Source organism: Cetorhinus maximus, chromosome 2 (genome assembly GCF_964194155.1).
Source record: "Cetorhinus maximus chromosome 2, sCetMax3.hap1.1, whole genome shotgun sequence".
Taxonomy (NCBI): Eukaryota; Metazoa; Chordata; class Chondrichthyes; order Lamniformes; family Cetorhinidae; genus Cetorhinus; species Cetorhinus maximus.
The window spans coordinates 11,400,960-11,423,526 of record NC_135880.1 but is presented as its reverse complement, the minus strand read 5'-3'; the positions used below and the strand labels follow the sequence as shown (position 1 = coordinate 11,423,526).

At 49.0% G+C, this 22,567-nt stretch overlaps 1 protein-coding gene across 2 annotated transcripts in view; it reads right to left on the bottom strand.

The window, feature by feature from the left end:
• The window catches only part of LOC144692257 (G protein-coupled receptor kinase 5-like), a 137,082-nt gene that overhangs the window by 12,491 nt on the left and 102,024 nt on the right, over positions 1–22,567 (bottom strand). Inside the window, exons 1-7 of one of the 2 annotated variants that reach the window (XM_078560867.1) lie at positions 17,932–18,079; positions 17,504–17,596; positions 14,691–14,754; positions 11,002–11,142; positions 5,554–5,744; positions 2,363–2,400; positions 633–722 (exon numbers count right to left, since the gene is read on the bottom strand). In XM_078560867.1, the coding sequence (XP_078416993.1) occupies positions 633–722; positions 2,363–2,400; positions 5,554–5,744; positions 11,002–11,142; positions 14,691–14,754; positions 17,504–17,544 (565 nt within the window). In that variant the 5' untranslated portion in view covers positions 17,545–17,596; positions 17,932–18,079. Of the gene's footprint in view, positions 1–632; positions 723–2,362; positions 2,401–5,553; positions 5,745–11,001; positions 11,143–14,690; positions 14,755–17,503; positions 17,597–17,931; positions 18,080–22,567 lie in introns of those variants that run through there. The other variant, XM_078560859.1, reaches the window with a different exon arrangement.

The window sequence follows — 22,567 nt, the reverse complement described above, 5'->3', positions numbered from 1 at the left end:
CATTCAGCTGCCCAGACCAGCAGGGATCCAAGTCCATTACCCAACCTGTGCCAAAATGTTAGCCAATCTGAAGCCAGGCTGGCTTATAGGAGGAGCTACAGTGTTCCTGGTTTGGGAGAGGAAGATCAAACAGGATTCCAGATTCATTGGAGTTATACCTGAACTATGAATGTTAACGTTTGAGGACAGATGAAGCAAACAGGGTGGTATTAACTAGAAATTTAAAAAGGCTAAGGGGTGTTATCAACGTTCCTTCACCTGTCACTGGGTCAAACTCGTGAAACTTTCTCCCCTAACAGCACTGTGGGTGCACTCACACCACATCAGCTGCATCTGCCCAAGAAGGTGGCTCACTGCCACCTTCTCGAGGGCAATTAGGGATGGGGAAAGCCTACTTTCACTCCGCAATGTCTAGCTGTAGAATGCTGTGACCTTGGGATGGCGTGAGGTCGGGGGTGGGTGCTGGTGGCAGTGGTAGTAGCGGAGACTACCCCCTACCCTTGTGGTCCGGATACCGTAAATCTGAAAAATCCAACCTCAGGATTCTGCGGCAAAATGAACGAGCGGTGAAACGCCTTCAACCAAAAGCAAGTGCACGTCTTGCCGTTAGGGTCAGAGATTCCAGTACTCACCCATGTATCCTACAGTTCCGACTCTCCCACGAATTGTCTCACCCTCTGGAATCTGTACAGCTAAACCCAGGTCGGAAATCCTGATGTGCCCTGAGAGTAAAGACCAAAGCAGATGAGAGGAAGGTGGGGCGGTGGGGTGAAAAAGAGAGAAAATACTGCTGATTAAACAACAACCTGCCTTGATATGGCACCTATAAATGCAGTAAAGTGTCCCAAGGCGCTTCACAGGAGGGTTATTTGACACTGAGGCACTCAAGGGAATCTGCACACAGCTGGACCAAAAGCTGGATCAGAAGAGGTAAGTTTTGAAGAGTGTCTTAAAAAGGAGGAAAGAGAGGTGGAGGGGTTTAGAAAGGAAATTCCAGATCTTAGCATGATCAAGCGATTAAAATCTCACATGTTCAAGAGGCCAGAAACCGAGGAGCACAGCGATCGCGGAGGGTTGTAGGGCTGGAAGAGGCTACAGAAGTGGGGAGGAGCACAGCGATCGCGGAGGGTTCTAGGGCTGGAAGAGGTTACAGAAGTGGGGAGGAGCACAGCGATCGCGGAGGGTTATAGGGCTGGAAGAGGTTACAGAAGTGGGGGAGGAGCAAGGCCATAGAGGGACTGGAAAACAGTCGAAGGGAGTTTTAAAATGGAGGCATTGGCAGATCAGGAGCCTATGAAAGACAGCGAGCACAGGGGTGGTGCATGGATCAACAAGTACATTTGGATGAAACCGTCCAGTGAATTGCATTTCAAGTTGAGATATGAAGATAGAATTAAGCAAGAGGAGTAATAATTCCTGTTGATAGTCCAGTCCCCATAAGGAGAGGAGGTTGTGAGCCTGGGCCTCACCAATTATTGAAGGCTAGGCCTCACTAATCTAGGTACAGTGCTGTGTGTTTCTTTCTCATCTAACTCTGACACTCCAGCTGAGGGAGTGCTGCACTGTCAGAGGTGCCATCTTTCAGATGAGCCGTTAAGCTGACGCCCCCCCCCACCGACCTGCCTTGACAGGTGGATGTAAAAAAAACCCCACGGCAGTATTTCGAAGAAAAACAGGGGAGTTTTCCCAGGTGCCTTGGCCAATATTTACCCCTCAATTAACGTCACAAAATCTTGGTCATTGCTGTCTGTGGGAGCTTGCTGTGCGCAAATTGGCTGTCGTGTTTCCTACATTACAGCAGTGACTACACTTCAAGAGTGCTTCTTTAATGGTCAAGCGCTTTGAGGCATCTGGTGGTTGTGAAAAGCTCTATATAAATGTATCAGCATACCCCTCTATTCCCTTCACCCTCATTTCCTTAACCAGATTCCCCCTAAATACATCTCTACTGTACTCAACTACTCCACATTGCAGCGAGTTCCACAGTCCTGTCACTCTATGGGTACAGGAACGTCTCTGAGTTCCCTATAACTGCAAAAGTGGATCTGAGCTCCTGGTCCCTGGATTATCCTGGGTCCCTGGATTCCTTGGTGACTATCTTGTATTGATGGCCTCCAGTTGTGCTCTTCCCCACAAGTGGAAACACTCTCTCCGCGGCCACTCAATCGAAACTTGACACAATTTTAAAGACAGCTGTTAGGTCACTTCTCAAGGGAAAAAGAGTCCCCCAGCTGGTTTACCCTTTCCTGATATATATGCGCCCATGCATGTCTGGGATCATCCCCGTAAATCTCTTCTGCTCCCTCCCCAGTGCCTCTAAATTCTGAACAAGCTGAGCGTTGCTTCAGTGAAAGGGTCTCACCGTGATCATCCAGCAGAATGTTTTCTGGCTTCAAATCTCTGTGTGGGGGAGGAAGGAGGGGAAAGAAAATGAATACAGAGTAAGTTTCTGGCAGGAACAGGAAGGAACTGATGCAAATATTTCATTAGGATTAAGAAGACTGTTAGATCAACACTGGGCAGGAAAATTGATGACAGGACAATGTTGGAAGAACAAGGGAGTGGGATTAACTTGACTGCTCTGGCTTGGCAGACTGAACGGGGATCCATCTGCGCTGCATCATACGATCCTATAACTCACTCTTTCAGAGCATTGAAGGGAAAAAAGAACTCTAAAGGGTCAAAGTGGCGTTGTTGTCTGGTGTAAATTTTATTCGTATTCATTATTTATTCTCGATGTGTTCGGCATTGCTGGTGAGGCCGGCATTCATTAACCATCCCTCCTTACCCTGGATAACCAGTTAAGAGTCAACCGTGTTGGTCATGGGACTGAAGCAGCATACAGGCCAGACTGGGTAAGAACAGCAGCCTTGCTTCCCCAAAGGGCACGTGTGAACCCATTGGGGTTTTTACATCAATCGGGCAGCCCCACTGTCACTTTTACTAATGTTGGTATTTTACTTCTAGATCTTTTCTATTCAATTTAATTCAAATTATGAAACTGCAAAGGTAGATTTGAACTCCGGGGAAGGAGAGCAGTAGAGAGTGGGAGAGAGAGAGGGGGGACAGAAAGAGAGAGAGAGAGAGAGAAAGAGAGAGAGAGAGAGAGAGATGGGGGGGGGAGGAGAGAGGGGGGGAGCCGACAGACAGAGAGAGAGGCGGGGGGGGGTCAGAGAGAGAGAGAGAGAGAGAGAGAGAGAGGGGGACAGAGAGAGAGAGAGGGGTGGACCAGACAGAGAGAGGGGGGGACAGAGAGCGAGAGAGAGAGAGAGGGGGGGGACAGAGAGCGAGAGAGAGAGAGAGAGAGAGAGAGAGAGAGAGAGAGAGAGAGAGAGAGGGGGGGCACAGACAGAGAGAGAGAGAGAGAGGGGGGGGACAGACAGAGAGAAAGAGAGGGGGGGACAGAGAGAGAGAGAGAGAGAGGGGGGGACAGACAGAGAGAGAGAGAGAGAGGGGGGGACAGACAGAGAGAGAGAGAGAGAGGGGGGGACAGACAGAGAGAGAGAGAGAGAGGGGGGGACAGACAGAGAGAGAGAGAGAGGGGGGGACAGACAGAGAGAGAGAGAGAGAGGGGGGGACAGACAGAGAGAGAGAGAGAGAGAGAGAGAGAGAGGGGGGGGGGACAGACAGAGAGAGAGAGAGAGACGGGGGACAGACAGAGAGAGAGAGAGAGGGGGGGACAGACAGAGAGAGAGAGAGAGGGGGGGGGACAGACAGAGAGAGAGAGGGAGGGGGGGGGACAGACAGAGAGAGAGAGGGAGGGGGGGGACAGACGGAGAGAGAGAGAGAGAGGGGGGGGGACAGACAGAGAGAGAGAGAGAGAGGGGGGGGACAGAGAGAGAGAGGGGGGGGGGACAGAGAGAGAGAGAGAGGGGGGACAGACAGAGAGAGAGAGAGGGGGGGGACAGACAGAGAGAGAGAGAGGGGGGGGACAGACAGAGAGAGAGAGAGGGGGGGGACAGACAGAGAGAGAGAGAGGGGGGGACAGACAGAGAGAGAGAAGGGGGGACAGACAGAGAGAGAGAGAGAGAGAGAGAGGGGGGGACAGACAGAGAGAGAGAGAGAGGGGGACACAGACAGTGAGAGAGAGAGGGGGGGACAGACAGTGAGAGAGAGAGAGGGGGGGACAGACAGTGAGAGAGAGAGGGGGGGACAGACAGTGAGAGAGAGAGGGGGGGACAGACAGTGAGAGAGAGAGGGGGGGACAGACAGTGAGAGAGAGAGGGGGGGACAGACAGTGAGAGAGAGAGGGGGGGGACAGACAGTGAGAGAGAGAGGGGGGGACAGACAGTGAGAGAGAGAGGGGGGGACAGACAGTGAGAGAGAGAGGGGGGGACAGACAGAGAGAGAGAGAGAGGGGGACAGAGAGAGAGAGAGAGAGGGGGACCAGACAGAGAGAGGGGGGGACAGAGAGAGAGAGGGGGGGACAGACAGAGAGAGAGAGAGAGAGGGGGGGGGGTAGACAGAGAGAGAGAGAGAGAGAGAGAGGGGGGACAGACAGAGAGAGAGAGAGAGGGGGGACACAGACAGAGAGAGAGAGAGGGGGGGGGACAGACAGAGAGAAAGAGAGGGGGGGACAGAGAGAGAGAGAGAGAGAGGGGGGGACAGACAGAGAGAGAGAGAGAGAGAGGGGGGGACAGACAGAGAGAGAGAGAGAGAGGGGGGGACAGACAGAGAGAGAGAGAGAGAGAGGGGGGGGACAGACAGAGAGAGAGAGAGAGAGGGGGGGACAGACAGAGAGAGAGAGAGAGAGAGGGGGGGACAGACAGAGAGAGAGAGGAGGGAGACGGACAGAGAGGGAGAGACACACAGACGGAGAGAGAGAGAGGGGGGAGGAGAGAGAGAGAGAGAGAGAGAGAGAGAGGGGGGGGACAGAGAGAGAGAGAGAGAGAGGGGACACAGAGAGAGCGAGAGAGAGAGAGAGAGAGGGGGGGGACAGAGAGAGAGAGAGAGAGAGGGGGGGACAGACAGAGAGAGAGAGAGAGAGGGAGAGAGACACAGACGGAGAGAGAGGGGGGGGGAGGAGAGAGAGAGAGAGAGAGGGGAGACACAGAGAGAGAGCGAGAGAGAGAGAGAGAGAGGGGAGACACAGAGAGAGAGGAGAGAGAGAGAGAGAGAGAGAGAGAGAGAGAGAGAGAGAGAGAGAGAGAAGGGGAGACACAGAGAGAGAGAGAGAGAGAGAGAGAGAGAGAGAGAGGGGGGAAGGACGGAGAGAGAACCCAATTTGGTGACCTGAGTGCTTCTGATGAGAGAAAACAGAAAGTTGTTAGCATTCCTCTTATTCTAATCCCTAACTGGAACTTAATATGGGCAAAATAATCAAAGGTGGAAGAATAAATACAAACGGATGTTTCACATTCATTCTCCACTGGTAATTCCCATGTTCTCCACTAGAGGGATCTGTGTACTGGACCCATAAGGTGAGGTGGTGTTGGGGTGAGGGTGGAAATCTCAGTACATAAGGAGAGATAAACCATCGGAAAAAGATATTGTCCAAGCACAAAGCATCACTGACATCCACACACGCGCATGCACAGTCCCTGACACCATTACCTGTACACAATTCTCTCTCTGTGCAAATCCTCAAGCCCACAACAGATCTCAGCAGCGTAGAATATGGCTCTCTTCTCATCGAAACCCGGGGTGCCCATGTTGTAGATGTGAAATTTCAGGTCCCCTCCGTTCATTATGGTTAGTACCAGGCAAAGGGCATCCTTTGTTTCATAGGCGTACGCTAAACTAACCTGAAAAGCAACAGAAAGGCAAACCATTCTCTATAGCGACCTTGTACACACATGCACAGCATCGCTTGCACTGGCTCTCTCCACACTTTTCCTCCCCACCACTGGTGACCCCCAAACCTTTCCATTCCCCATCCGGGGTGCTGCATAACACATACTTCACTCAAGAGTCAATGCTGCGCATCACAGCCCAGGCCAAGGAGTGTTTCGTTCCTTTAAGCTTTCATGGGATATGGGTGTTGCTGGCAAGGCAAGGCCAGCATCCCCAATTACACGTGAACTGAGCGGCTTGCTAGACCATTTCAGAGACTAGTTACGGGTCAACCATATTGACTGTGGGTCTCGAGTTAAATGTGGGCCAGGCTAGGTAAGGATGGCAGATTTCCTTCCCTAAAGGAACCAGATGGGTTTTTACAACAATCGATGATAGTTGCATGGTCACTAGCTTTACAATTCCAGATTTATTAATTGAATTTAAATTAAATTCCGCCTTGCCCTGGGCCTCTGGGTTGCTAGCCCAGTGACATTACCACTACGCCACCGTTACCCTCACTTTTGGCAACTTATCTGATGTGGGAAAGGGATGTTTGTGTGTAAATGTTCACTGGACTGAAAATCAGAATCATGTGACCCTCTCATCCATACCATTACCAAGGCCAGTTAATTCCACTTCCGTAACATCAGGCAGCTCCACCCCTGCTTTAACCCACCTGCTGCTGGATGGATCCCTTATCCAAGCCTTTGTTAGCTCTAGACTTGACTATTCTAACACTCTCCTGGCCGGTCTCCCATCTCCTACCTTCCCTAAGTTTAAGTATATCCAGAACTCTGCTGCAACTCCGCTCTAACTCGCACAGAGTCACCCATTACCGCTGCACTAACTGACTTCCATCAAGTCCTGGTTAATTGCTGCCTTGATTTTAAAATTCTCCTCTTGGGTTTTAAATCCCTCCATGGCCTCGCCCCCTCCCCATTCTGTAACCTCCTCCAACCCTACAACCCTCCAAGATTACCTGCGCTCATCTAATTCTGGCCTCCTGAGCATCCCCGATTTTAATGATGGCCGTATCTTCAGCTGCCTAGGCCCTAAGCTCTGGGATTCCTTCCCGACACCTCCCCACCTCTCTACCTCTTTCCCCCTCTTTAAGCTGATCCCTAAAATCTACCTCTTTGACCAAGCTTTTGGTCACCTCTAACAATTTCTCCTTATGTGGCTCGATGTCAAATTTCTTTTGTTAAGGCTGTTTTATTATGCTCAAGACGCTATATAAAAAGCGAGCTCCGGTTGTGGTTGTTCTCAACTAATCCTGAATCGGGGGGGGTGGGGGCAGAGGATGGGTGCATTGGGTCAGACTATACCTCTTCAAAAAGAGGCACACTCATCCCTCATCGCATCAGTTTACCATGAACACTAAACTCCTCTCTATTCTTTCCCCTCACAGTACAGTTGACCCAATGCACCACTAGATGGCACCCAGCTACTCTGGTCAACCAAGTGGTTTCAAGGTTTCCAATCACAACCCTTCCCCGTCCCCGCCAAAGGCTTTGGTGGAGTCCACTCCTCTCGAATCTCCAGACACTAAACCTGCATTAAGTTCCTCGCATTAAATGGCCACCTTCGCAGTTATTTACATTACTTGAATTCAAGCGACTGAATAAATACATTTTTTTTTTAAATCCACGAAATAAAACCCACAAACAATCAGTTAGCTGTACCATGGACAGGTTGGCTCAGAGGTCCCCTATAATTTGGCCATCTCTGATAGTTAAAGTGAAAAATAGATAAATAAAAATAAAAATACCTGGAAGAACTCAGCAGGTCCGGCAGCATCTGCGGAGAGGAACACAGTTAACGTTTCGAGTCCGTATGACTCTTCAACAGAACCAAACGTTAACTGTGTTCCTCTCCGCAGATGCTGCCAGACCTGCTGAGTTTTTCCAGGTATTTTTGTTTTTGTTTTGGATTTCCAGCATCCGCAGCTTTTTTTGCTTTTATCCAATGGTTAAAGACTCACCTCCAGCATATCCCAGGAGAAAAATCATAAAGGAATTAAACTAAATGGCCCTTACTTAACAATAAACTTGCTTTGAATGCTTTTATTCATCGTTGTAAGAATTTTGGAACGAAAGTTGTTTGATTGGCAGTTGAGAGTCATCCAGTTGGGTAATGAAAATGCTTATTTGTTTTCCAATTGGCTGGGGAAGGCAGTGGCCCAGAGGTTGGGCGTGTCAGGCAGCCGATGCTGCCAGTTGCAGGCAATATGATGAAATCTCCAGGGGGGCATTGTCCAATCAGAGTTGGCGACCTTCCAATCCAATAGGAGGAGGGGGGCAAGGCCACGGAGGGGTTTGAAAACAGGATCCTTTGATTTAATATCTCACGAAAGGTGGCACTGCTACCGTGCGGCACTCCCTCGGCACCGTCCCTTTAACAGTGCGGCACTCCCTCAGTGCGGACTGGAGTGCCAGCCCAGGTTTTGTGCTCTCGAGTTCAGAAGTGCGATTTGAATCCACGCCCTTCTGACTCAGAGGCACAAGTGCTATCCCCTGGGCCGTGGCTGACTAATTAAGTTGTTTGTAGCCAACCGATGTACTGCACAGTTCTGGTGTTAAAGCGGAAAATAAAATCCGGAAGACTTTTGCTCGGGTGGGTAAATGTGTGGGAGGGAGTCACATAAGCATGGAGGCTGCATGTCGAATTGCTAGTTTTTTAAAAAATTCTTTCATGAGACATGGACCTCGCTGGCCCACATTTGTTGTCCATCCCTAACTGCCCTTGAGAACCGAGTGGCTTGCTAGGCCATTTCACAGGGCATTTAAGAGTCAACCACATGCTGCGGGTCTGGAGTCCCACAACCAGTAGGCCAGACCAGGTAAGGACGGCAGATTTCCTTCCCTAAAATAAAAGGACATTAATGGACATGATTCGTTATGGCAATCGACAATGGTTTCACAGTCATCATCAGACTTTTATTTTCATTATACCTTTTATTTTGATTTTGAATTTTTATTGAACTCGAATGTCACCATCTGTCACGGTGAGATTCGTACCCGGTTCCCCAGAGGATTACCGTGGGTCTCTAGACCACTAGTCCAGTGACAGTACCACCACCTCCCCCAGCCTGTGCCGTTTTAATTGGAGCAGTTGCCGTGTGCGACAGGCAGGGGGAAGAGGAGGGAAGGGAACGAGAGCAGAACAGTCCGAAGGAAATTGTTATACGGCAATTGTTGTAAGCTGCCTGTGCAACTAGCTCAGTGCAGAGGTGAGCAACAGAGACAGAGATCAGGGAGCTATGAATTATGTATAATTGTAACTAATGAATTCAAGTTAATCAGATCAATAATTCAGCAGCACTTCAATGGTTCACTAGACAATTTTGCTTGAATAATTCAGCGTCTGTGCAGGTTGCAAGGAGCAGGATTGAGTTCAGCTGTGATCCCTCCTGTCCGCAAGTTTCCAAAGCCAAACAGTCCAATATTATCTGGATTCACACACGAGGAATGGACACTCGAGTGATGCCACAGGTGGGGGTGACAGGAGAGGAGAGAAACCAGCAGAGCCGGGGTTAAACACTGGGACCCTCGGCACCAAGAATACACTGTGCCCCATCACACCAACCCCACACAATTGGCATTTATTGCAAGAGGGTGGTGGTGGGAGTGGGGAGGGAGGGGCTGGCGGGAGGAGAAATGAAGTATAAAAGTAGGGAAGCCTTGCTACGTCTGAGTTAGAGCATGCCTAGAGTACCCTGTACAGTTTGGGCTCCTTAAGGAGGGACGAACTTACTTTGGAAGCAGTTCAGAGAAGGTTCACTAGGCTGATTCCTGAGATGAAGGGTTTGTCTTATGGTGAAAAGGTTGAGCAGGTTGGGCCTGTACTCAATGGAGTTTAGAAGAACGAGAGGTGATCTTATTAAAACATGTAAGATTCTGAGGGGGTGCTTGACAGGGTGGATACTGAGAGGATGTGGGGAAATCTAGAACTAAGGGGCAGAGTTTCAGAATAAGGCATTGCCCATTTAAAATGATGAAAAATAATTTCTTCTCTCAGGGTTGTTAGTCTTTGGAATTCTCTACCCCAGACAGCAGTGGAGGCTGGGTCATTGAATATACTCAAAGCTGAGAGTTAGATAGATTTTTGATCTACAAGGGAGTTGAGGGTTATAGGGGGCAGGCAGCAATTGTGGAGTTAAGGCCACAATCAGATCAGCCATGATTTTACTGAATGGCAGAGCAGGCTTGAAGGGCCTAACTCCTACTCCTATTTCTTGCGATCTTATGCAACTCCCTCCCCTATGCAACAAACCACCCACCCCTCAATCCAAACAATCTACCCCCCCCGCCCCCCCGACTCTGTCCACGCAACCTCCCTCTCCTGCAAGCCTCTACTTTGCTCTAATCCCTTGAAACACAAACATCCAATACAACACAGAAAAACAGGGCACATGGAATACTTACATTGACGAGGGCAAAGTGGATCATCATGTACTACACAAGCTCATCCAAGGGTTGGTCACCATTCCCTCTCACTATGGAGAATGTCATGGTGGCAAATGGAATCCCTTGGCCCCAGCAATAATCCACCCCTGGGGAACATCGCCCTGGAAATGGATTAACCGGTTTTCTTTGCTGCACCATTGGTGACCATGCCCTCAGCTGTGGAGTCCCCTCCCTAAACACCCCCCGCCCCCCATCTCTCTTTCCTCCTTTGAGAAGCCTATAAAACTGAATTCTGACCAAGTCATCAACCAATTGTCCAACTATCTCCTTATGTGGCTGAGTGTCAAATTTTGTTCAATGGCGACGGCGTAGTGGTGTTGTCGCTGGACTAGTGATCCAGAGACCCAGGGTAATGCTCTGGGGGACCCGGGTTCGAATCCTGCCATGGCAGATGGTGGAATTTGAATTCAATAAAAATCTGGAATTAAAAATCTAATGATGACCATGAAACCCACTGTCGATAGTTGTAAAAACCCATCTGGTTCACTAATATCCTTTAGGGAAATAAATCTGCCGTCCTTACCTGGTCTGGCCTACATGTGACTCCAGACCCACAGCAATGTGGTCGACTCTTAAAATGCCCCCTGAGCAAGGGGGGCAATTAGGGATGGGCAATAAGTGCCGGCGACGCCCACATCTCGTGGATGAATTAAAAAAAAACTCACCTGAAACGTTTCACTGCATTTATGTAAAGACAAAATGTTTGAGCCACAACAAAAATACATATTAATAATATAAATAAATGTTCAGAGGTACTTACAACAAATCTACTATTAACTTTTTCTAAGATCTTCTTTTCGTTTAATGCCATGTTCTCTCCTTTCCTCTTTTTTATCCTCTTCTTTTCCAACTTTTTGCAGGCATACATTTTCCCCGTCGCACGGACTTGACACGCACATACCTGAACGTGGGGAGGAAGCGAAGTGCAGGGGTAAGAAGATACAACAATTATCCTCAATCAGTTCATCTAATTGTTTGGGTTGAGGAGGAAAGGTTAACCACAACAGCAGCGTGAGCCACCAGGGCTCCTTTGGGATCCTTAATGTCCACCTGACAGGGATGGGGGATGGGGGGGATGCACAGGGCAGTATCCCCGATAATGTCGCACTCCCTTCCCTACTCCACATCGGCGTCACGGGAGCCTGACATTCTTCATCTTCGGGACAGGTGGTTATGGGTTCAACATTCCAGTTCAGAGACTCGATCACGTAATCCAGGCTGACGTTCCCTGTGGAGTCCAGGGGGGGTGCGGGCTGAACTGTTATAGAATCATAGGAAATCTACAGCACAGAAAATGAGGCCACTCGGCCCATCGTGTCGGCGCCGGCTGAGAAACGAGGCCCCCCCCAACCTAACCCCACTTTCCAGCGTTTGGCCTGTGACCCTGCGGGTTAGGGCACTTCAGGGGCACACCTTGTCAATGAGGTGAGGGTTTCTGCCTCTTTAGTACCCTTTCAGGCAGTGAGTTCCAGACCCCCCCCTCCCCACCACCCTCTGGATGAGAAACCTTTTCCTCAATTCCCCTCTAATCTTTCTACCAATCACTTTAAATCTAGGCCCCCTAGTCACTGAGCTCTCTGCTAAAGTAAATAGGTCTTTCTCATCCACTCTATCCAGCTCCCTCACATCTGTACATCTCGATCAAATCGCCCCTCGGCCTCCTCTGTACCAGCCTCTCCAATCTCTCCTCCTAGCTGCAATTTTCCAGTCCTCGTAAATCTCCTCTGTTCCCTCTCCAATGCAATCACATCCTTTCGGTAATGAGGTGACCAGAACTGCGCACAGTACTCAAGATGTGGCCTTGATGAATGATTTATACATTTCCAGCATAATCTCCCTTGCTCTTATATTCTATGCCTCAGCTAATAAATGAAAGGAATCCATATACCTTCTTAACCCCCCTCAGGGATCTGTGGGCATTCACTCCAAGGTCTCTCACTTCCTCTACTCCTCTCAGTATTCTCCCATTTATTGTGTAACCCTTTGCCTTGTTGGACTTCCCCAGATACATCGCCACCTCACACTTCTCTGGGCTGAACTCCACTTGCCACTTTTCTGCCCACCTGACCGGTCCATTGACATCTTCCTGCAGTCTACAGCAATCCTCCTCACAGCCTACCGCGCGGCCAATCTGTCAGAGCTATCATCTTCCAGATACGACGTTGAGCCAAGGCCTTGTCTGCTCTCTGAGGCGGCCTTAAAGAATCCGTGTCACTATTTCGGATGAAGGAACAGGAGAGCTATTCCCAGAATCCTGCCTGACATTGATTCCTCAGCTAACATTATCCGATTATCTGGTTATAATCACATTGGTATTTGCGGGAGCTTGCTGTGCTGAAATTGGACACTGTGTTTATTACATTACAACAGTGGCTGCGCTTCAGAAAGCACTTCATACCTGTGGAGCACTTTGGGGTGTTCGGAGGTTGTGAAAGGTGCTATAGAAATGCACATCTCTCTCTCTCTTTCTCGTTAACCTATAGGGCTTGAATCCCAGAGGTGAGAGATCCACCAGCGTGAACTAAGGCAACACTGTCGATTTTTGCAATGGTCAACTAAACAACATGTGCTCTCTCTCTCCAAGGTGCCCCAGTGCATCCTGACCAAAAATTAGGGACAACTATCAACCTTCCAAACCAGTCCTTAGTGGATGTGTGGGTGGGTCTGTAAAGGAGGAAAGGACTTGCATTTATATAGCAACTTTCATAATCTCAGAATGTCCCAAAGCACTTTACAGCCAGCCAAGTACCTGCTGGAATCTAGGAACCATAGCAGCCACAATGGAAGCTCCCACAAACAGCAATAAGGCACGTGACTGGGTCATCTGTTGTTATTTCTTTTTTTTAAATTCATGCGGTTTGAGGGAATAAATATTGGCCAGGACGCCAAAGGGAACTTGTCTACTCTTTATTAAAACAGTCGGAAAATAGGTTGGAAGGCCACTCCAACACCGTCCCCTCGTCCAACACCATCCCGTCAGTCCAGTTCACGGGCCAAGTCCAGAAGTGGGACTGGAACCCAAAATCTTCTGATGGAAAAGGTGTCAGCAATACTGCTGAGCCAAGCTGACACTTACCAAGTGAAGAAAATCAAAAATCCCATCAGGAATCCAACCCCCCCAAACCAATGCACCTTTGTAAGTGCCAACCAGATACATTGAACGCTCTCCAGGCACTGACTGTACCCAGTTCTTCACTTTCCCATCCTTTCCTCCCTCTGCCTCCCAGAGCTGGCACATGGCTTCATTCCGGAAAAGTCCTCCTCTCGTACAACACTAATACTTGACCACACTGGCATCAAAATCTGTCAAGTAATATTCATCCATTGCTCCTCTCTCCACACACCCCTAACAACTTGGTCTCCTCGTTTAAAGGTGGGATATACCTGCACTGGAGATAGTTCAGAGGAGGCTCACCAGTCTGATTCCAGGGATGAAGGGCTTTGTCTTTTGAGGAAAGGCAGAGCATGTTGGGCCTGTGCTCACTGGAGTTTAGGAGAATGAGAGACGATCTTATTGAGATATACTCAATTCTGAGGGGACCTGACAGGGTGGATGCTGAAAGGGTGCTTTCCCTCGTGGGGAGATCTCGAACTAAGGGGCGTTGTTTCAGAATAAGGCATTGCCTCATTTAAAATGATGAGGAGCAACTTCTTCTCTCAGAGGATCTCCAGTCTTTGGAATTCTCTACCCCAGAGAGCATCAGAGGCTGGGTCATTGAATATGTTTAAGGCTCAGATAGACAGGTTCTTGAACCGTAGGGGGGTCAAGGGTTATGGAGCAACAGGCAGGAGAGTGGAGCTGAGGCCAAGATCAAATCAGTAATGAAGTTATTGAATGGCGGAGCAGGCTCAAGGGGCTGAATGGCCTACCGCTGCTCTTATTTCTTATGCTCTTGCGTTCTTCAGCCAGGTTATCTTTCTCCTTTTTCCCTATGTGGCTTACATATTGCTGGGATACAGTCCACAGACAGACACCCTCTGATGTCACATCCAAGTGACTGTGCTAGACAATGAGAGCCAACTGGCTATTCAATCACAGGGTGCACCACAGTCAGGGTAGATCCCATCTTTCCTCGACACGCGCCAAACACACTCTACGGAGCTGGGCTCAGCAAATTTAATCTCAGGACAACAGGAAGCCCCGGTCTGCTTTTATCCTCTCCAGATCGGTATATACCTCCCGCTAACGACAGGATCGGATACCCGAAGGCAAAGTTGGGATCTTCTTGGTCTTTTGTGAATCAGTTGCTCACTGGCTAAACCTGTTCAAACATCGGTAGGTCCCTTCCGATGACAGCCTAAAGTCACTCGGGACCAGACACGGGGGATGATTCGTGCAGGAAACAGCTTTTCCCTTCAAACGGTCATTATTCAGCCGTAAGACGAGAGATTAACCTTCAAGTCCCGCTACAGCGTTCAACCAAAAAAAACACGATGACCCGCACTCACCTCGCCAAATCCGCCTTTTCCCAGTACTCTATAATGTCGAAAAGTGTTTTTCGTTGCAGGTTGCCTAAAAGATGAGAAGACCAGTAAGAGAGGGTATGACTCTAGGAAAAAGGCAAGAAAAGTCAAGTCAGGATCCAAGAGTGAAAACAGTGCCCTCCAGTGGCAAAGCAAAGCTACTTGACACACTCCGTGTGTGCCTGGCTATGCAGGTGCGCACTATTACGATTATAGAGGGCTGACACAAGTCAGGTGAATTGTTGATTGTGGCGAAGAATTCAAATGTCAAAGGTAGAAGATTAAAAAAAAATTATAAAACAAGGTGGAAAAGGAGACAGGAGATTTTTGCGTATAACAAAACGTAATAGCGTAAATCACAACAGCCTGAGCCTGCACGGCGCATTTAATATAGTAAAACATTCCAAAGCTTCACAGGACAGTTCTCAAACAACACCTGACGCCAAGACACATGTGGTGGTGTTAGGATGGGTGGCCAAAACCTTTGGGAGTGGAACTAATTGGATAACTCTTTCAAAGGGCCAACACAGGCCTGATGATGGCTGAATGGCCTCCTTCCGCGCTGTTCGATTCCATGGTTCTCTAAGTCACCCAGAAGGTTTTCGTCAAGACATAATCCGAAATATTCTGGTGGGGAGAACGAGGAAAGGCGACAAACAAAATGGTACAATTTTAAAAAGGGGGCGCGGGGCAGAGAGAGGGGCGCGGGGCAGAGAGAGGGGCGCGGGGCAGAGAGAGGGGCGCGGGGCAGAGAGAGGGGCGCGGGGCAGAGAGAGGGGCGCGGGGCAGAGAGAGGGGCGCGGGGCAGAGAGAGGGGCGCGGGGCAGAGAGAGGGGCGCGGGGCAGAGAGAGGGGCGCGGGGCAGAGAGAGGGGCGCGGGGCAGAGAGAGGGGCGCGGGGCAGAGAGAGGGGCGCGGGGCAGAGAGAGGGGCGCGGGGCAGAGAGAGGGGCGCGGGGCAGAGAGAGGGGCGCGGGGCAGAGAGAGGGGCGCGGGGCAGAGAGAGGGGGGCCTGGGGCGCGGGGCAGAGAGAGGGGGGCCTGGGGGGCGGGGCAGAGAGAGGGGCGCGGGGCAGAGAGAGGGGCCTGGGGTGCGGGGCAGAGAGAAGGGCCGGGGGCGCGGGGCAGAGAGAAGGGCCGGGGGCGCGGGGCAGAGAGGGGGGCCTGGGCTTTGCAGGTAGAGTCACAGAGTACAAAGGCAAGGAAGTTATGCTAAAGTCTTTATAAATTACTGGTTAGACCGCAGCTGGAGTATGGTGTCCAATTCCGGGCAGCACGCTTCGGGAAGGACAGCCATGCCTCGGAGTGAGAGTGCGGAAGAGGTTTACCGGAACGTCTGTCACACGGACTGCAGCGGTTTGAGGAGGATATTCACCACCACCTTTCTCAAGGGCAACTAAGGACTGGCAACAAACGTTGGGCTTCCCCGGGGACGCCCGCATCCCCTGAACGAGTGAAATGGCTCGGGCAGCGAGGCAGGGACAGCTGCAATTATGTGGAGGAATCTGGAGAAGCCGGGGTTGTTTCTTTAAGAGGCAGAAGGAGGAATGGAGGTTTGATGTGTGTTCAAAACTATCAAGCATTTTGATCTTGTAGATAGGGAGAAAACCGTTCACAGAGGTAGGAGGGTTGGTAACCGGAAGACACAGGGTTAAAAGCACCAGAGGAGGAAGGTGAGTTTTGTTTTTAGTCAGCAAGTTATCACGATCTGGATTGCACTGACTGAAAGCGTAGCGGAAGCAGATTCCATAATAACTTTCAAAGAGGGGCACAGGATATAGAATTGAAAAAGGAACCATTTGCAGGGTTACGGGGTGGGGGAAGTAGTGTGGGATTAAATCGGCCAGCTCTTTCACAAAGCTGTCACTGACACACTGAGCCCCAACGGCCTCTCTCTGTGCTGTAAGATTCCGTGGTGCATTTTATCAGCGAGGCAGGGGGATTTTGTAAAGAAAGGGATAATAGTTCAAAATTCTCAAAACCAAATCCTTGAAACGAAGAGTGAAAAAAATGGCTGAAGCAAAAAATCAAGATACAACTGGAGAAAGTGGGGGGTGGGGGGGGAATTGGAAAATGTAGTGAGAAAAGGAGGAGCGAGGCTGGAATCAATGAACAAGTTGTAGGGTGCAATGGCCTTTGATGGTCCCCCTTGCACAGAGTACAGCAGCTGCATTGCCCTCACGGGTAGGGCAGGTTTGCCAAGGCATCGTTGGCCAACGTGCAGCCCCAGTCTTGCTGCACTGAAGTCTTCGTCAGCCGAGGACTGGCAATTGGATTGGCACTGCAGCGTATTGGCAATGGTCATGGGTCATCACTTGGAGCAGTCCTGTTATCTGGAAGCGGTGTGCTGGCAAGAGATAGCAATGCCTTGGGGGTGGGGGGTGGGGGGGTTGGGGGGGTGCGTGGCGGGTAGGAGAGTGTAAAAGCGAAAAGTCGAAAAGTTAATTTAAGCACATGTCAATGTGCTCATACGAACATCAAGAAAAGAAGTTCGACACCACCTGTTCGTCGGGAAGGGAACACTGGCCTGGGGTAAAGTTTCCCACTGGTGGAGAGAGGGACAGTTGCCACGGAGACCACTGCCCATTCACCCCAAAAGCCCAAGTGATCCGAAAAGCAGCTCAGTCTGAACGCAACGGGCTTCTGACACCAGATTTGACCTAATCCCTTTACAAACTAAACAGAACCTCCGGCGCCAGGAAATCAGGCACCACTTTACATTCTAAGCTCGACATCAATTTAGTTATCAGGGAGCCTTATCAGTAGAGCAAAAGATAATGATATTCCTTACAGGACATTACCTTTCTAACCATTTCCACTGTAGGAATCGTGAGAAGTACATACTTTCCTGGTATTCCGTGAATGGTTCACCACCTAGGTAATCATGGACAACTCTGCAATTAAAATTGGATGAAACTAAAATAAGAGTTACAAATAAAGTTCCAACAGTTACAATAGGGCAATTATCATGGGGGAGGACTGAACATTGTGTTCCAACTATAGGGTACAGGTATGGTAGAACAGTGGTTACATTATTGGACCAGTTACCCAGAAGTCTAAGCTAGCTATCTGGCCACATGACCACAGCTACTGGGAAGTTTAAATTCAACCAATTAATCAAATCCGGAATTAAAACATTAACCTCAGTAATGGTGACCATGAAATTGTTGCAAAAACCAAATCTGGGCCACTAAATGCCCTTTAAGGGAAGGAAATCTGCCGTCCTTACCTTGTCTGGCCTACATGTGACTCCAGACCCACCAGCAATGTGGCTGACTCTTAACTGCCCCTCCGAAATGGTCTATAGCAAGCCACTCAGTTTCAAGAGCAACCAGGGATGGGCAACAAATGCTGGCCTTGCCAGCGACACCCACATTCTGTGAATGAATTAAAAAAAAACAGCTGCAAATCAAACACTTTTAATGAGATTAACCCCTCGAGGCAGGGAGATGGCTGGCAAGGTGGGTGTTTATTGCCCATCCCCAACTCCCCCCAAGAACCGCTGATTTTTTTAAACTGATGAATCCGTCGGCCATTTTGGGAGGGCTGTGAAGAGTCAACCATATTGGTGCGGGGGCTGGAGCGCCATACAGCCCAGATCCAGTAAGGAAAGCAGACTCTTCCTTCCCTAACCTAAAGGGGATGTCACGTGAACTGTAGGTACTTGCAAAATGAATGAAAGCAGTTTCACCAAGAGCAGGCAGTCTTTATTTTGCAAGCACTGGTAATCGTGGTATATTTTGCGACAAGTACCTATTAACTCTGTACCTCAATACTGACGCGCCGCTAGTCTACGTACAGGTGAGCGGGGGAGTGGGACCAATTGAATATATCTTTCCAAGGGCAGACACGGGCACCGATGGGCCAAATGGCTCCCTCCGTATCGTAAGAGCCTACGAATTAGACTAGTCATCGCCCAAAAGGTGAGATCGGTACCGAGGGCCACAGGATAAGGCAACGCCAAATGAAGAGTGGGAATTGACAAGGTCACCTGGAAGCTGTGATCGGGTAAACCAAGGCTACGGATTTTTGCTCTCAACTGGGCTACAGGCCCCTGGGGATTGGGATTGGGAATGGGAAACCAGGCAGGACTCCAGTCAAAAAAAATCATTTTTAAAGCCATGCGGGTGGATCATCACATTTTTTTTTTTAAAAAGCCTTTGCCAAGTCTACCTACTTATTATTAAAAACCCTTCATCTGCATGAACTTCTCAACGCCATTTGCCCGTTATAAATGTTCACATTTGGAATGAGAAATTACCGATGTAAATTTTATCCACTGCAATTACGCACCCATTAGAAAATAAAAATAACAATGGACCGGATAAACAAATCTACCAGCAGTTGACCACCAAGCTAGCTAGACCACCAGTCAATAGGACTGATAAATAATGAAACCATCGCTCAGACTAAGTATATCAGTATATCATATAAGATATGAGTGAACAATGCAGAGAAAAGTCTACCCTGCAACTCCTCTCGAGGATGGCTTGCTCAGCCACTTTAGAGGACAACTAAAAGTCAAAAACATTGGTGTAACACTGGATTGGGATGGACAATGTCAATAGACAGGGGCCCAGGCCTATGCTTTGACATGGGTTCAAATCCCACCACGGCAGTTGGTGGAATTTAAATTCAAATCATAAAAAATCTGGAATATAAAGCTAGTCTCCGTGATGGTGACCACGAAACTATCATCAATTGTCCTAAAAACCAAACCTGGTTCAATAACGTCCTTTAGGGAAGGAAATCTGCCATCTGGTCTGGCCTACATGTGACCCACAGCAACGCGGTTGACTCTTAACTGCCCCTCTGAAATGGCCAAGCGAACCATTCAGTTCAAGGGCAATTAGGGATGGGCAACCAATGCTGGCCTTGCCAGCGACACCCACATCCCATGAAAGAGTAAAGAAAAGAGTAAGGACAGCAGATTTCCTTCCCTTTAATTCTAGGTACACTTGGTAAAGAAAAGGGAAATAATTTCCCCAAGGGCTCTTCTGCCAAATCGTAATAAACAATTGATCTGGCCTTTTTGTTTTAAAAAGGCAGGAACAGATAATGATAGGATTTTTCTCTTTCGTACAAATAGATTAGCAACACACAATTTTGAGCATTGGTGCATCTGGTCAATGAATTAATCAGGCTTATTTTTTTTTGTTTACTGTTGAGTTAAGGCATCTCAGATCAGCAATGCTCAAATGGTCCACCACTTGCTCCAAGTGTCACTCACTCCTATTTCCCTTTCCCCCTGTACGCATTCAAGATTTTGCTGACTGGAACAATCCGCTCCTGATCGGCCTCCCATTTTCCACCCTCTGCAAACCTCTGCCCTCCCCAAAACCCTGCCGCCTATTTCCTGATTCACACCATTGGGGATAAGGCGGAAAATGGTTACATGCTGCAATGGGATGGATTCTAAACAACTCGGGAGTCGAGGTAGATCATCAGCCTTGACCTGACTGGATGGCGAAACAACCGCAAGTGGCCGTTTGGCCTACTCCTGCTTCCATTTCTTATGCTCCGTCTGCCCGCTATTCCTGTGCTTGCTGACCGACACCGAGATTGTCCAGCAATGCCCAATTTAAAATTCTCATCCTGATGTTTGAATGCCTCCATGACCTCAGCCCTCATCATCTCCGTAACATCTTCCAGCGCTACAAATCTCTGATCTCTGCCCTTCTACAGTTCTACGCTTTTGCCCATTCCCGAGTTTAATCAGTGTCTGTACTTTCCGATGCCAAGGCCCGAAGCTCTGGAATTCCCCCTTAAACTTCTTTACTTCTCAAACTCTCTCTTCTCCTTTAAGACGCTTCTGAAAACGTAACTCACCTGTCCTACTATCTCCACATGTGCATCAAGGTTAAACTTTGCTTCATAACGCTCCAATGAAGAGCCTTGGGAAGTTTTACTATGGTAAAGTTGCTATATAAATGCAAGTTGTTGCTGTGTACTCAAATCTCGAGAATGGTCTTGAGCCCACAACCTCTTGACTCAGAGAAAGGCTCCTCTCAACTGGGCCAGGCTGGCACAGAGGTTCAATATAAGCCCGAGTTGTTTAGAATCCACCTCATTACAGCATGTAACCATTTTGTTAGGCAAGTCCAGTAACCTGGCCTCAGAAACCCTTCCTGGCAACTCAGTCCCATTGACAGTCGCCTTCTAGGCAAAGGAATCCTTCTCCAGGTTCAAGTCCCACTTCAGGGCTTGATGGCCATGGAAGGTGCATTCATAACATGGCCAAACAGATTCATTTTTCAGCCTATAAATCCTTTCAATATGCCTGATGGAAGGCAATAAGAGTGGGAGAGTTTCCTGGTTAGCCATACTGCAGAAGGCAATGGCAAACCATCACATTACTTTACCAAGGATCATGGACCACGATCATGGAGATATAATCATGGAGGTCAGCCATCTCAGCTCCAGGACATCCTTGCAAGAGTTCCTCAGGGAAGTGTCCTCAGCCTAACCATCTTCAGCTGTTTCATCAATGACCTTCCCTCCATCATAAGGGCAGAAGTGGGGATGTTCGCTGATGATTGCACAATGTTCAGCACCATTCGTGACTCCTCAGATACTGAAGCAGTCCATGTCCAAATGCAGCAAGATCTGGACAGTATCCAGGCTTGGGCTGACAAATAGCAAGTAACCTTCCCATCACACAAGTGCCAGGCAATGACCATCTCCAACCTGAGAGAATCTAACCATCATTCCCAACCGTCACTGAATCCCCGACTATCAATATCTCAGGGGTTACCTTTGACCAGAAACTGAACTGGACAGTCACTTAAATACAAGGTTACAAGAACAGGTCAGAGGCTAGGAATCCTGACTCCACAAAGCCTGACCTCCACCATCTACAATGCACAAGTCAGGAGAGTGATAGAATACTCTCCACTTGCTTGGATGAAGCTCTACACCACCCAGGACAAAGCAGCCCGCTTGATTGGCACCCCATCCACAAACATTCACTCCCTCCGCCACCAACGCACAGTAGCAGCAGTGTTGACCATCTACAAGATGCACTGCAGAAATTCACCAAGGCTCCTTCGACAGCATCTTCCAAACCTACGAGTACTACCATCTAGAAGGACAAAGGCGGCAGATACACAAGAACACCACCACCTGGAAGTTCCCTTCCAAGCCCCTCGCCATCGTGACTTGGAAATATATCGCCGTTCCTTCACTGTCGCTGGGTCAAAATCCTGGAACTCCCTCCCTAACAGCACTGTGGGTGTACCTACACCACATGGACTGCAGCGGTTCAAGAAGGCAGCTCACCACCACCTTCTCAAGAGCAATTAGGGATGGGTAATAAAAAATGCTGACTACGCCAACAACACCCACATCCTCTAAATGAATTTTTTAGAAATCCAACGCAAGTCCACGGTCACTAACATACGAATTAGCAGGTGTAGCCCACTCAGCCCCTCGAATCTGATTGTAACTCAATTCCACACTCCCGCCTACCCTGATAACCTTTCACCCCCCTTGCCACACCCTCTTAAGGCACAGTACCTGAAGGAGGAGTAGAATATATATTATATATATTTAACGGGCAAGATAAATAAATGCACCAACAATTGGCCAAGAGAACTACCTGAACGGACAGTCACACAGTTGACTAAATACAAAACGATCACTTCGATATCAGCTGAAAGCAACCCCACCTTCCATTGCGAAACACATTTAACCATTGCACCAAAACTTCAATGATGGGCGGAAAGGAAACAATAAATATTTAAAGATGACAGCATTTGCAGAGCAACGGGGAAAGGAACTACTTTAGAGGGGTCTCTCATAGAGCTGGCACAGTCGTAAAAGGCCGAATGGCCTCTTTCTGCACTGTAAGATTGTGAGATCTAGAC